The sequence below is a fragment of the Nelusetta ayraudi genome, unplaced genomic scaffold (assembly GCF_046127955.1).
Source record: "Nelusetta ayraudi isolate G7.1 ecotype Tasmania unplaced genomic scaffold, CSIRO-AGI_Nayr_v1 ptg000022l, whole genome shotgun sequence".
In the NCBI taxonomy this organism is placed as follows: Eukaryota; Metazoa; Chordata; class Actinopteri; order Tetraodontiformes; family Monacanthidae; genus Nelusetta; species Nelusetta ayraudi.
In genome coordinates this window covers 4,141,355-4,156,999 of record NW_027466072.1, presented here as the reverse complement: position 1 = coordinate 4,156,999, position 15,645 = coordinate 4,141,355, and the positions used below count along the sequence as shown (strand labels likewise).

At 46.0% G+C, this 15,645-nt stretch overlaps 1 protein-coding gene across 1 annotated transcript in view; it reads right to left on the bottom strand.

Moving 5' to 3' along the window:
- LOC142889244 (testican-2) overlaps nt 1-11,746 on the bottom strand; it is a 44,922-nt gene extending 33,176 nt beyond the window's left edge. The window contains exon 1 of the mRNA XM_076027871.1: nt 11,564-11,746. Coding sequence (XP_075883986.1) covers nt 11,564-11,746 — 183 coding nt within the window. The remainder of the gene's footprint in view (nt 1-11,563) is intronic.
- Nucleotides 11,747-15,645: the final 3,899 nt, after the last annotated feature.

The following is a 15,645-nucleotide window of genomic DNA, read 5'->3' as shown; positions in this document are numbered from 1 at the left end:
ACACTTGGTTCGTGTGGCTCTACGGAAGCCAAGTGACCAGTTGAACACGGGCCGGTGAGCGCAGTCATATTTATAACCACCTGGGGGGCGTGCGGGATGTGATTCCTCGGGTGATTACTCCAACCTGGACTGATGGGTCGCCACACACGCCATCACTGAGGCGAGCCAGTCCGCCCCCTCATGGCCCCTCATGGGACTGCGCACAATTAACGTGGGTGAATGAGCCTCCTCTCCCCACCGCTAACGGAGGCTAGCAGACGCAGGCCGACGCTGATCAGCACCCCGGCTGTCATGTCTCTGTAGGTACTGTGGGACCAGCAGGACTGCCGCTCACTTCTCCTCAATGTTATTTTGCGCCGCAATTTGGGGGCGTCGGCGAGCACTGGCTATAATGTCTTGGTCTGTTTGTGCTGCCGCTGTCTTTGAAAGCGACAGATAAATGGGAGAGACACTAATGGCGCAGACCAACCACAGATTGAAGCACTTAGAAATGCATTAGGAGGCCTCCGAAATGATGCAGTGTGTCTGTCGGCACCCGGCGGACCCGCCGGCTTTTCAAGTGGCAAGACGAAGGAAACGGCAAAAGCGGCAGAATCGACAGCAGGTCCTCGCTGGTTTGCTTCAATGTTCACCCTGCATGCGTATAGAGAATCACGTTACCATGTATGGCTTATCGAGCCAAGGCAGGTCTGACATTTTCTCCAGTATATTCAATTCGCTGTGATTAAACTACCAATTTTTTTTTTCATTAATTGATTCAACTAACAATACATTTTTTGGTTCATTGGTTGGCTTGATTGATCTAATGATTCATTTTACGTCATTAAAGGTTTTTTCGATTAATCCAATGATTAATTTTTGATTACCTTAACAATTACTTTTAAACGATTAATCAAATTGTTATTTTAAGTGATTCAACCAACAGTCATTTTTTTTCAATTAATCGATTAATCCAATGATTCGCTTTGGGCGGGGAAGCAGGGAGGGAGGCTGAAGGAGCGGGTGGGTTAGGCTACAAGTTCGGTTGAGTCTCTTTTTTTTTTCTCAACTACTTTTCAATAATTGGTGATATCTTACCAGAGCATTTTGATACGCTGCCGTCTTTGTTTTGGTCTGACTCATCAACGCAAATTTCTTTGCATATTTTTTGCATCGACATTATCAATAATACCAACGCGTCGCCCCAGCCGTACTGATCAACGATCTCAGTGTTTCGGGTGATTTGAGGCCAACATTTTCCATCACCACCTCAAGATACGGCAGGAAGCCCCAGAGAGAAGGAGGAGGAAGAGAAAAAACAAAAATTGGACCTTCTCTATTGCAACAAATCACCAGGGCATTACGAGATTAAGCCGCAGCTCGGCAGCACGGGGCTGGATCAAATTGATCATCTGAGCCGGAGTGCCCAGAGCGCCTGTAGGCGGAGGACACGTGTTGTTTTTCCAAGGTAAGACACCAGTCTGCAATGCAGCACGACCCCAGGCGCAATCTGCAGCCGTGTCTGCACGCTGACGACCCTGCCCGAGCGATAAAGTCACCAAATATCGAGCCTACAGCCACCTGGGACGCAATAATTGTCAGGCCAACTGGAAAAACTCGGCTTTAACCCCGAAAAAATCTAAATAATTCAGTTCATTGGCGACGGCACCTTTCGAGGCCGTCGCAAGTGCGAAAACTTTCCTAAAACAAGAGTCGGACTGCACGGCCATCCTCTGACAAGAGTTTGTTTTTTTAATGAGCCGCAGCCGTGCGCTAATGAGACCGCATTTCACAAGGTTGCATCACAGACACGCAACCTTCCTCCCACCCTTCAGGAGCCGTTTCACGAGGGCTCTCCGAATCCTGACGGAGTGACACATGAAACAGTGTCCCGGTTCGCTGGAATCAAGGCTCTGCATGCTCCAGGAGAGGCGCTAATTGGCAGCGGAAGGGAGGACGGTCCGAACGCGGCAGTGGAATAAAAAGAGAGGGGATTCTGTCGGGCCGCGCAGCTGAGCCGAGCAGAAGCTCGGAGCCTCTGCAGCGTCTTGTTACCCCTGACCGGCCCCGTCCACCTCCATTTGCAAAACAAAGATCCAGAAGGAGAGCAGGCGAGCCCTCAGGTTGAGCTCTGCACACCGCACGCCCCAGGGAGCTCGCGGCTTATGCAGGGTAGCGCTCTCCGCTGCACCGAGCGCTGCTGCCTCTGCATACAATAGTAGCAGGAGAAGAAGAAGAGGAAAAAGGAGGAAGAGGATGGATAAAACATATCCCTTCAGAATACAACTCTACAGAAACAAAAAAAAACATATATACAGTACATTCTGTGAGTGACAGCGTGATTTTTTCCACTTGGTAGCAGCGAGTAGCTCATTGCTATCGATTTTGAAAAGAAAAGAAAAAGTTATCAACTCGTATAAAAAGAGCTACAAACAGAGTTTGAGGGCCTCGTCTGGCGGCGCTCCGCCGTGGGAGCCCTTAATCAATACCAAAAGCCGGGCAAAGTGGGAGGAAATATATTCCAGTCCAATAGCCTCCAACAAACTGACTTTGGGGCCCCTGCAGTTGAATACAATTATGGCTTCGAATAATTATGTGAAATGCCGGCTGCTTCAATTTTGTCTTGCTTGCTTCTGAAAGTATTGATGCATTCTTTTTATTTTTTTTTTGCACTGGGGATTTTGTGCAAACAGCTTAAGCACTCAAGGAAAAGTCAAATATGTACAACGAATAGATAATAAAGTAAAAATTCCATGCCATTGTAAATTTAATGACATGGAAGTTGTAGTTGCCTCCCCAAAAAACTGAACTGACTGCACATAGAAAAGGAATACTTTTCAATCAAGTGGGCAAATACAAGGTATATTTAAGGTATATTTTTACTTTATGGTTGCAAAGCTCCAGACATTTTTTTTGAAGTCACTATTTACACACCAAATAATGTTTGGACAATTACATTTGTTTCTCCAGTCAGCCGTTGAAACACTCTGGACCAGATCCAGAAACTGTCAGAGGATTCAGGTTTGCAATAAAGGCTGACGCTCACAACTGCTGCCACCAGAGAGTGAGTATTAATCTTCCACTGAAAACTGTCCCCAAAGCTGTGATTTGCTCCGTTAATTAAAATGCACTCACCCGGCTGGACACGGCAAAGACTTTATTCAAGACGAATTTGTAACTTTTTACTTAATCTTCGTAACCCGTCAAATAGACGCCATTGTTTTGTAGTCAGAACGAGTGCGGGCCAACCTCCAAATATCAGCCCTGTCATTTTACAACCATCTTATCAGCGGCTGCTGCTTAAATTGATTAGAGCCTGCTGACAAATGCGTCTGGCGAATGTCAGAGCGAATGTCCTGAAGGGGAGATAGCGATGATAGCGCCGCCCGTGGACACGTTGCGCACCAGAGGCGGAAGGGGGGGGGGGGGGGGGGGGGGGGGGGGGAGGATGTCATGACGGGCCTGCGTGCGCTCAGTTAAACGGGCGAGCTCGCCGACTGCATTTAATTCCCGCCGTCTGGCCGGGCGATGAGGACAAATTGGACTGTTGTGGCCGCTGATAATGCTAATCTGGCGCCGAGGCAGCGGGATGTTCCAGTGAACCAGAGCACTGCTGCGTTGAGACGTCACATTATGGATTTGGGAAGAATCACATCACACATAAATGAGACTCCGTCGGGCTCTTTTAACTGAGGGGTGGAGAAAAAAAATAAGCTATTAGCGCCGTAGCTCGGCGGCCCTATCCCTTCTATATGATTTGCTCGATTAAGGTCATTTCAATATGACTTTGCAGAGTGGGTCCATTAGGCTGCCAGCTTGGCAAATTAACAGCCTCCCCCATGCGCACGCACACAACCACACACACACAGGCACACATTCACAAACACGCAGATCTGCCACAAAGCTGCGCACACTAAACACAGGACCACAGTCCTTCCAAGCATGTCCTTGACACTCCTCTCAGGCTGTGACAGTTAATACCGAGAGGCTCTGACTGCTCCACTGTACGCAGCCCCGAGATGAGCGGCCGTGCCAGCAGCAAACATCTCGTCCAACGCTGCAGGACTGAATTCACGGCACCAGTGTTTTCTCACAATAACGTGTCTCTCAAGCCAGAACACAATGCCAGAGAAATAAACAAAGTCCATATGCTGAACTCGGACCCAGTCGTGTTGCTGTTTTTCAAAACCATGGACAGTGCTGTTAATTGTGTGAAGGTTGTAGGGGAGATGGGTCATGTAAACCCCAGACGACATTTGAAAAAGCCTGGAAAAAGTGAGCTTGTCATTCAAAAGAGGTAAATGTCAATGTGCTTGATTAGCTCTAAACAAAGTCAGCGTTGGTATGGACATCTGAAACTGGTTTGCCAAGAACAAAACACATACGGAAAACCCTGCAGACCAACAGACTAGTACCTCCAGCTGCAGCAATAATAATATGGCCAAGACCGAGGTGCAGCACACTGAGCTAGCAGGAGGTGAGCTAAGAGCTGGAGTCTGGCAAGAAATACAGCTGGTTTGCTGTGTCAAATAATTATGTTGCCCACATGTCAGCAGTCTGTATTTTAGGACACTTTACATTTTTTGGCAAATATGCACAGTAAGACTGTGCTGTCCATGGTACTGAAACAGACAGTACGTAGGGACAGTGAATAGGCATATGATTATAACGGTATAGGGTTAGTGGGAAGGGAAAGGGAGGGTTAGGGTTCTTCCATTGACGCCAATCTTCATATCATACCTAAATTCATCTGAAATACAGTACAAAATTATACATTTGCAAGGTACCTACAAACCATGAGGGTTTTTTTCTGAGGAAACCCATAAATGCTCAGACTAAAAATGCAGAGGGTGGGAACTTGGGGAAGGCAGAAATAGATTTTTTTTGCATAGTTAGTCTTGCCGAGCAGCTCCACTGGTGAATGGAATGGAAAAAAACAAAAACCCAAAATAGGTACAACATGTAAAATAGGTGAATTCTCTGCCGGCGGCAGCTTTTTCTTGAAGCTCTAGCAGCTGCCCGGCCTAATTGTACAGCATTTGCCCCACTGTGCTAACACAGAGTGATTGGTGGCCTCAGGCGTTGAATCCATCAGTGCCGCGTTGATCTTGGGCTCTCTGCATTAAAACGTCCTCTGTAACAGCGATACATCAGCGTTTGCTAAGGAACACGTGTTAAAAAGCAGCTCAAAATAATAACGTTACCTCCACAATATGCAAACTGCTAGTAAGAGGAAAATACATTAGGGGCTGTGCTCCTGAAAGCCTTAATATATTTCCACTAGGCAGTGGAGCGTATATTTTGCAGGGATTCTTTCTTCTTTTTTTTTTGCAGGTTTAATAATTTCCCCTCAAATAGCAGGTCCCATGGCCAAAGCCTGAGCGGAGAGTCATTTCAGGGAGAGAAACCTTTCCTAAAGTGTTTACCCAGTGAAGGGTAAACTCAGGTTCCTGCCTGGTGTCTGTGGGCGATAATAAAGGTCAGAGCGGATAAACACACAGCGATGTCATTGCCACCGAGTGGCAGATGGATTTTCCAGAGACAATAAACACGGTGTGGATTTCTTATCTGCAAATTCCCACGTATAATTTCCTCATTCCACACTTAATAAAAGCTGAGTGCAAAATGAACACCCGTAATGGATCTAAATGGAAATTCTAATTTTAAAACTCATCACCAAGTTTATTACCCAGACACACCAGACGGAACATTTTAAAAATACATATTTGGATTTATTTTGATATATCCGCCTGTGAGTGTTTGGGGAGATTTGGTGGTAAAACAGGGAACGTGAACAGTGAACCTTCTATTTGTCACCACCAGGCAGATGAAATGGGTTTGCCACTGCTAGTGCAACCAGCTTGAGGCTTCGTCTGGGTTCGAGGGGCGGCCTTAGCTGCATGCCATCGTCCTTTAGCCTTTGTAGTGTATGTCTGTCTGTCAAGGTTCTCAGTAGTTCAGGTCATCTTAGTGCCGCATGCAATCAATCAATTATTTAATTTTTTTTATCAGTGTTGCCCAAGTTTGCCGATCCGATTTGATTCCAAGGACTTTACATTCCCTACAGACGCACAAGGACATTGAAAAAAAGTAGAAAGTTGCACTTCTTACAGATTTCAGTTTAGGATGATGGAGCTTTTCTAATTTGCATCTGCCAGCAAGACGGCACGCCTCAGTAGGCAGGTGCACAAGGTCAACATCTGCTAAGGAACGGCAAATCTTTACGAGCGCTTAATCGTGCCGACGCGAGCGTTTTGATTTAACAACCGCAAATGAAAGCAGAAAGCGGTGACGGTTATTTTCTAGCGCTACATGGATCTGTAGGCGACTGAGAATATGAATATGAAATGCCTTTTTCTTTTTCTGTTTCTGTTTTTTGGGTTTCATTTTTGTAATGGACCCCAGCAGGTGGGAATTAAACAGAAGAGAATTCTGTCGGTACCAAACGCCACAGGACACCACAAAATAGCATATTGTAGAAACACGCAGTAGCTTCATTGGGTGCACCTGTTCGACTGCAGGTCAACCCGCATTGCCAATCCACCAATCACATGGCAGCCACTCGGTGCATTCAGGCCCGCAGGCACGGTGGAGATGACAAGCTGCAGTTTGAATTGAGCTTCAGAATGTGGACAAAAAAGGTTGATTCGACTCTGTGGTGCCGTCTACCCATTCCAAGATGAATTTAGGCGCTTCGGAAGGTGAAAGCGATCCAACCTGCTACTTAAAGAAGAGGCTGGTTGGCTGAGAAAAAAAGGCTAAATCACTGATTGGCTGAGAGCTGGCGTCGCCGTGCCAGCCGCGGCTGAAAACGGAACCGCGGGCAGGAACGGCAGCTTTTATCGCTCAGCCTGCAGCGCGACAGAGGCATAGAGGAGCTTCAACCAGCGGAGCGACGACTCTCAGGCAGATGCCACTATAAATAATGCATGAACAATAGAGCCAGAAGAAGAAGAACCCAGGAACGGCTAATTATTCAGCCCGCCGTTTGCAGCGACACGCGGCGTAGTTCAACGGGAAAAAAAAGACTGTCACCGCCGTTGCCAGTGTGTGTGTGTGTGTGTGTGTGTGTGAGTGTGACTGAGTGTGTGTTAACACATGCATGGCCCTCTACGGCCAGGTTCCATTCTGAACACCCATTCATTTACATATGCCGTCCTGTCAGAACCAGACGGCTCCCTGCGCAGCCACACAGTGGTTTTGCGTGTCCTGGCAGGGCAGCAAAACACGCTTTTGCTTTTAAAAACTCTTTCAGCGGCGCATTGGGCCGCCGTCGAGCTCTTCCTTTTTTTGAATTCTTTTTTTCTCTTCTCTCCCCCCACAGGCATGAATCGCTTCCCAACGAGTCAAGCTTTTTTTTTTATTTATTTAATTTTTTTTCACACAAAGCAGCTTCTCCACTCAATTAGGAGTCACCCACGCTTTGCGTCGGGAAGCCAACAGGATCTTCCCTCCGGCTACCCCCACTGTGAATCACATCTGAGCGTTTCAAACAGCGGCAGAAAATCCCTTCCACATTCACCTAAAAGGCCCACGTAACAGTGACACAAGACGAAGAAGAAGAAGAAGAAGAAGAAAAAGAAGACGAAGGATGTCACTCTCTGCGTTCCAGTCTCAACGATGCACATACATGTTGGCGAGCGCTGATTCAGACTTGCCAAAGAAGGCTGAAATTGCAGCCCATGCGGGTGTTACGCTTAATTCTCCAACCTCGGCGCCGCCGCACACTTTTAATTGAAATTAGGGCCTCGTTATCAAATTTTTAGAATTACGACTTCTGTCATCCGACTCTTAATTTCTCATATCCGTAATTACACTGGCAGTTAGCGCTCCAGCATAAATCCAGTGGGAGGCTAATGAACGGCTGAGGTTGATGGCAGCACCGGCAGCAGCAGCAGCAGCAGCAGCAAAAAAGCCACAGCTGGGAAGCAAGTAAAGGAACTCTGGAAGGTGCCAGAGAGGAGGCAAAAGCCAAAAACATAGTTCAATCAAAAAGCAGGATGAACCCTGATGTGGCAGCGAGGAGCTGTCGCTGAGCCGCTGTGTTGATGGAGGATCAGCGTCGCCGTGGCCATCATCCCGGTAACCCCCGCACTGATAAATGGCTTTGATTCATACCTGCATGAAGCATGGGGTCAGTCAGGGGTCGCCGTGGCTGGAGAGTGAAGGCCTTGACCTTGTCGTAATTGGTATCAATCTACTCACATGCGTGAAGTGGATGTCTTAAAGTGTTTTTTTTTTATGTGTTGAGTCACAGTGTGAAAAGCAGCAGGTTTCAATGTTGAGGGAAAATGTGAAATGGGTGTTGTGTCGCTGGTACGGAAATGAAAGTTTTTTGTTTATGATCACTTGCAGCCAAAGCACACAATTTCAAAAGTGTGTCATCACATCTGAAACCGACATTTTAGATTCGCAGAAGTGCCGTATTACCCAAAACAAAACAAAAAAACCTACAAAGAAAATTCCTCCACCGTCGTGTTCTAACAATGATCTGTGTCTCCAACCTGGCAGCAACTTTGTCAGATGGACACAAAAAGCTTGTGACTGACGTGACTGGAAGGAGACTCTTGTACACAACAGCACTTTTTTATGCCCAGTTGACATTTAACACCACAGGCAAAATATCAGCACATTGATTTTAATGAATCTATTGTATGTATTTAATATCATGAAAAACTGACATGTTCAGCTATTTTATTGTGTATTTTTGTGTTGCTGGCATGCGAACGAGCACACCAAGTACGAAAAATAAAAGAATTTGTGCATTTCTTGACAGGTGGGCTGTTCAAGGGTGGATCCACAGATGGAACAGGTAGAGGAGGAGGGAAGAGAGCCAACACAACTTCTTCAGGTTGAGGAAGAGAAACGCTTGGATTTTTATTTTTATTTTTTTTGTGGCCTGTCCAGTTGAAACAAGGAGTTTTTGACGAAACAAACCTTGTTCTTTGTCAGAATAACACATCTATTTATCAAATGTGGAAATGCCCAAAATACACCGCCTTTAAGACAATGTTCGCAAAATTAACAAAAAAAAATAAGCGTGCAAAACTACAGATGGCAGAAATGTTAACAGCTGGCCAGACACGAACCACTGGTCCCCAAATCAACGCAACCCAGCCGGCAATATCTCCCGTTCCATCACATAATTGTCCAAATGAAAACAAGGAGTGTCTTACAGACTGACTGCCTCATCCTTCAGCATCTAAATTCAGTTCAGACCTCTGCAGCTGTGCACAATCACTGGACATGAATATGACGTGAATATGAGCCCCTTTAATTTTGAGTGGAATGTGCTGCTGCTCCCCTGGAGAAAAGAATATCTATCTATCCATCTATCTATCTATCTATCTATCTATCTATCTATCCATCCATCTATCTATCTATCCATCCATCTATCTATCTATCTATCTATCTACCTACGTACAATATATGTAGATATGTAGGAAAACAAAAGACATAATATATGGACTATGCAAGGACTCAACCTTCACTTGAGTTTTACAGACTCGGGCAGAGGAGCCAGCAGGATCTTCAATTCCCATTCCAAAGGGATCAAACATACACAATGAGGAACTCTCAGTACAGACCCAATAAGGCAGGTGAGCCCAAGAAAAATCAGCCGAGGTAATGTTCACTTTTCCAGGTCGGCACAGATTTGCAATTCAATGGCAACGGTCTCTGACTAGCCTCTCTCTCTCCGACGTGACGAGAGTGACTGATGGCCAGAGTCACTTTCTCACCCTGTTGCACCTGCCCTCATGCAAATTTCACAGAACTGTTCACTGCTGACTTTGGCTTGGTCGACACTGTTGTACTGCCTCCACCAAATCGTATTGGTGTTGTTGCGATGCCAAATGAATGGCTTTTAATTTGGTAACTGGCCAAAATATTTTGAGACAGCAATAAAGAGCCTTTCAAGGAGATATTTGAGCTTTTTTTTTTTTATATATGTATATAATTAATTGTAGTGGTGCCAGCTGGGTTAGGCTCAAGGACCCCAGTGGGAAGGACAAACGGTGATAGAAGATGAATGGATGAATGAAAAGAATGAAAAGAATGAAAAGAAAGATGAGTGAAAATCCATTCTAAGAGGCGAGGCGATGGCTGATCTAAAGTTTGGGGTCATTTCCAACACAACATGCATGCTCACTGTCAATATTCCTGGCTGAGGGCACTGAATGTGTGTTGTGGGAGCTTTGCTGAAAAGGCAATTTTGAAGGATTTCTAGAGAGGCTATAGTCCACAATTTCACAGAAGAAATGAGGTTCCAAAACTTGGCAATGGTCAACTTTTACGAAAAAAAAAAAAAAAAGGTGTCTCTTGCCATTTTGCAAAATACGCTATTCTTCAAATTATTGACACAGAACTTCGATCGTGTGTTATTTTGCAATCCACGGGAAGTTTTTTTGAAATGGACATGTTCTATAGGGTGTACTTTCTGTTTGCATGTCGAGTTTGCACAGCTTTAGGGTTTGTGAAACACACCTACAGAAAAGTCAGTGTGACTAAAATTACATAACAGTGTGGGTTTGGAATCAGAGGCACCTTTGTTATAAAGTTCACGATTATACATACATAACACCTTAGTTTTAAATATGCAAACATAGCATATCCTTGATGACACGGCAACACTGCAGGATTATTGCAATGCAGCAGAGAAACCTTCATATTGCTTTCAACCGACATTTGTTCATGAAAAAAAACACTGAATTATCAAATAGGTGCAGATTCTTTTCTTTTCTTTTCTGTTGAGTCATAACTGGGCAGTCCAGCCAGTCTGATAATCATTCTCTGTCCGTCTCCAGGGAACAGTTTGTGGCACTTTGGGCAGATGGAGCAAAACTGTCCCTTCAGAGTCCAGAATTAGGTTGAGTGAGGGAGCCGTGGGACGGAGGAAAGGCTTCAGCTGCTGATACTTGATGGCTGTGACAGGAGAGCAGTCTGGCACCGATGTCCAGGCTGATCAGGCTGTTCACCATCAAAGCCCTGGAGGTTCGTTCCACATGGCCGATCAATGGCCATTGATCAGCGGATGCAGACAATGTTCAGATTAACATTGCTTTAAAATGACTCTTGACTTGGGGTTGTTGCTTTATTGTCTGTCTGTCTGTCTGTCTGTCGCACCAGCGTGTCATTAACACAGGAGAAGATCCACAGATTTTTTCAGATCATTGTGTGTTCAAGCTCAGGTAGATGAGAGGAGCCAGCCGGTTTAACAATTCATTCATTCGTTCATTCATTGTTTTAAAAGATGAAAGAAGAGAAACGTTAATTCAATTCTATTTTTAAGGCGATAAAACACCAACGCAAATGTGCCACAGCGTCCCTCAGAAGAGTTTCCTTTAGTTGGAACCGCTGTCAATGTTGCGCCTTCGTGCACCTGAGAGCGACACTTTGCACCGCGCGCGCAAAAATAAATAAATAAAAATAAATTTGAAAAAAAAAAAAAAAAAAAAAAAAAAAGCAGCGCGGGGACAGAACACCGACAGCGTCCGCGCGGGGCTCCACTGCGCTCGGACAGGAGCACTTTGTCAGAAAATTTAATTTAGAAATTCTAACAATGATAAAAGAATGAAAGACTCACGTCTCTGAAGCGGTTCCAGTGCTTGGTCTTGCGGCTGTACTGGGAGATGGTTGACAGCCATTGCTCGTCTTCCATGAAATTGCCGGCAGCTCTTGGCGCCTCTTTGGCCGTTTTGACGTCCGACGCGTGGAGCGAGAAGCCCGCCAGCAGGCAGAGGCAGGCGGCGAGGCGCACGGCGACCATGTTGCTCGGGCGGCAGAGGTGGAGGGAGGATGGAAGGATGGAAGGATGTCCTGCTGCTGCTGCTGCTGCTGCTGCTGCTGTAGGATCCACACAGAGGACTGACGCTGCTGTTGCTGCTGCTGCTGCTGCCTCTGCTGTGTGAATGAAAGCGAGAGGAGGGAGGAGAGTAGCGGGAGAGAGGTGAGATCCCACAGTTCTCTTGGCTCACATTTCCGTCACACAGTCGGTTTACCCCCCCGCACCCTCACCCCGACCCGCACCCTTGCCCCTCCTTGTCATGTTTGTGAACAGACTCGCACATCATGATACAAATCAGTCAACAGCGTTGGCGAGAAATCAACTATTAAGTAATCCACTACTGTAATTAAACTACTTTTCTAAATAACGGAGTAATGTAACGGGATTACTGTGGCAAAACTGGCAATTATGTCATAATTACTTTATCAAGTAGCGGCCGTTAGTTTTTCCGAAATATCTTGCGAGCTAAAAATGTTATCTGAAATTTAGAAAAACAACCGAAAACAACAAAGTAGCAGATTATTTTAACAATATGGGCTGCGCAAAAGGCACCAGTGAGTGCTGTATATGCGTTTGTTCTGTGAAATGTGCAGTTTGTATTCAGAGCAAACATTCATTCATGTTAAGAGGACAGAGGCAATATTGGCACTTTAATAAAGTTCATTCCAAAGCACCGATCAGATGTTACTTTATCTTTTGTTAACTGAAATGATTAGTAATAAGTAATTGATTACTTATGAAAAAAGTACTTCAAGAAGTAATTAGATTACTTTTTAAGGAGTACTCAGTAATCAGTAGTTGGATTACTTTTATGGAATAATCCCAACAACACTGTCAGTCAAACAGGTGGAGAGATGTTTCATTGTGCAAAATTCACTTTGTCAGTGTTCGCCATAAATAATCGGTCAAAAGAGAAAAGAGCATCGTTCACAGCCTTAGCCAATAGTTTAGAGCATCAGTCCTTTGTGATGTCACAAGGGGCATGGGTACCTCTTCCAGGTGAGCGCATCGGTTCTCACCGGAAGATGAAACCCAGTACTTTGGCAGGAACAGAGGGCTAAATATAGTGTTTCATAAGGTTTCGTGGGGGGCAATTTGTCAGGCCAGTCTGCTCCACTGCGGTGGAATATGGGGCCCTTTAAATCTCAGGTCTGAGGCTGAGACTGAGGGCACTGCTCACTGTGCTGCTCACTGAGTTTTGTCTGCATGAACACGAAGAAAAAAACCTCAAAACTGTCACACATGAAGGTCAGTGCCTCTTTAAAAAAAAAAAAATAATAATCTGATAATCTGGTGAAGACAATTTGATTTTATGTCAACTGAGGTATTAGGAAATAAACACATCGATAAAAATCACACCTTGTGGTTTTGGTGTTTGTTGCGCACCAGGCCCCCAAAGCAGCAGGATTCCACTTCCACTGAGGCTCTCGTCTGAAAAATAATCAGCGGCCAATTATTATTTGTTTCTTTGACCCTTTTGAGGATTCATTCCCCACGAAAAATTCCATCTGTAAACAATTTATCAGTCATCTGGGTGGCATCAATGGTCCACCTGATGCATGTTTGTCAGCACACAACCCTTAAACTTGTGGAGGCTTCTTGCGGACGAGACTCACATCTCCACTTTGGCAGATTTAGACTCGGTAGATCGATGCCGGGGCCAGAATGGAATCAGTCTTCTTAACTAACCCTCTGGCGGAGAGTGAAGAAGCGCATTTCCTCCTAAATGTCAAAGTGTTGGGCTGAAGGCCCTCGTTAGGAATTGATGGCGCTGCCGAGCAGAGCAGGGACGAAACAAACAGCACAGAGGAGGCCTGCTTCCTTCCTTCCTTCATTCCTTCATTCCTTCCCTGCTTCCGCCTTCACTTGGAATTTCCACCTCTGTTGTGTTTCCTCTCTGCTGTTTTTGGCTCCCCTCTCTTCAAACCTCCTTCCAGTAATTACCTACTTTAATCTCAGCTGACCCTCGTTCACCTGCCGTCGCCTGTGTGTTTAAGTGCAGGTGCGAACCTCTGCTGGCATTAGCAGGTCTCCATGAGTTTCAGTGTTTTTGTAATTTATTTACAACAGCGGGACCTGAACTGAATTTGCCCGTCAGAAGTAAAACTTAACAGAGACATTCTGAGAGTGTTGCTTGCTTGCTGGCTTTGCCTCTGTGTACATTCTACTGTTCTGCTGTCTGAGCACGTAACGTTATTATCCGTATTGCTTGTCTCTCATATCGACACGAGTCTTTCAAACGCGTAGTTTCGACATGATTGGTGCTTCGGTCACGACCCACAATCACAAGTGAACGCACTCCTGCCTTGCAGCGCTCCGGGAATTTCTGTGTGCAGCAGCGTCTTTTTGAGCTTATTCCATCTTCCACAGAACACATTGAAATATTCAAAGCAGCAGCTCGGCATTGCGAAGACTGTTTAATCCCCTCCGACCCCTTCCACATTGAACAAAAGCCCTGTAAATCAGCGTGGACATAAGCTTGTGTGAAGAAGACCCCTCTCCCTGGGGTTTAAAGGGGTTCGACTGCAGTGCAGGTGTGGATTTGTGGGATTGAAGAGGTTAACTGTGATATTTTACAGCTACTGCTGCTGCTTTTCCTTCTTGAATCTGTGACCCGCAGAGTTTTGAATGCACCTGCGTGTCGTTTCTGCAGTCTGCCCACGTAACTCCCGCTGCCTCCTAAACTCCCCGTGCCCTCTCCCCTCGGCCCCTCCGCTCAGCGTTTCATCCCCCCGTGAAGATAAACGCATAATCCGGCTCGCCGCTCCGACTCATTTGGAGTTTTAAGGTTACCGACGGGCAGCCGGGCCCCGGGCAGCCCAGCCTTCTTGGCGGGATCCATTCAAAGAACAGTTGACGAGGCAGATGCGGACTTTTCCTCAGCTGTGGTCCATCGGGTCGGGGGAGGGCAAAGACGATGGCAGGCAGCAGGAAGTGAGAAATGTCCCGCAGCGTCGGCCAGCTGTGCCTGTCAACCAACAGGCGGCGTCGGGCGAGCACGACGTGTTAATCAAGAGGTCGTCGTCAGTCGCATCACGATCGGGGATGAGATGCAGTGCAGACGGATCGTCCGTGGCCGCAACTGCAAAACGCTGCAGAGCAAATCTAACCACTGCGCTCTGCTCGGTGCTTATCTCAAGGTTGTTTGGGACGATGTTGGGAAGTCTGAGCCTCTTTGGGGAGTCCTACATTAGCAATAATAAATAAATAAAAGGAGCGGTGGCAAATGGAAAACATGTTGACGAAGACCTCTAAACAGGGCCAGTTTTTCAGGGATGAGAGGACTCCAAATATTTGCCTTCCCTTTTTAATTGCAGGCAGCTTGCCTGCTCCATCAACTTCCAGAGGTTTTAGTGCAGCGATCAGGGCCCCTGGTGAATCTGTAATCACGGCCAGTCCGTTTTTCTTTAATATGCTGCATGCGGTTTGCACAATTTTGTGGGGGAAAAAATTAATTAAAATTGCCAGCAGCAGACAGACAGAGATCTGTGTGTCCCATAATGAAGCATAGCTACAAGAGTAATGATCCTTTATACTTTGAAGTAACATGAACTCGTTTTTCTTCTTTTCCTACAAAAATGAAAGTTTCTCCCCAGCTTGTAACGGGGTGATGATCACTGACACAGCGCCCCCGACTGGCCTGGTAGGACTATGGTTGTGTGTCTCACACCCTCTTGCGGAAAAAAACTCTTATGGCAACATCCAGCAGCCAACACCAACACTTCCTGGATCTCAATCTCACAACAGCCACTGATAATTAAAGGGACTTTACCTCCTTATATGGCTACAGGGATGATGGCAATAGGGCAATTTAGTAGTAAAAACAAAATGTTGAACTTTCCCTTTAATTGGCAGCAACACAGATGCAAGACTGGGAGCTG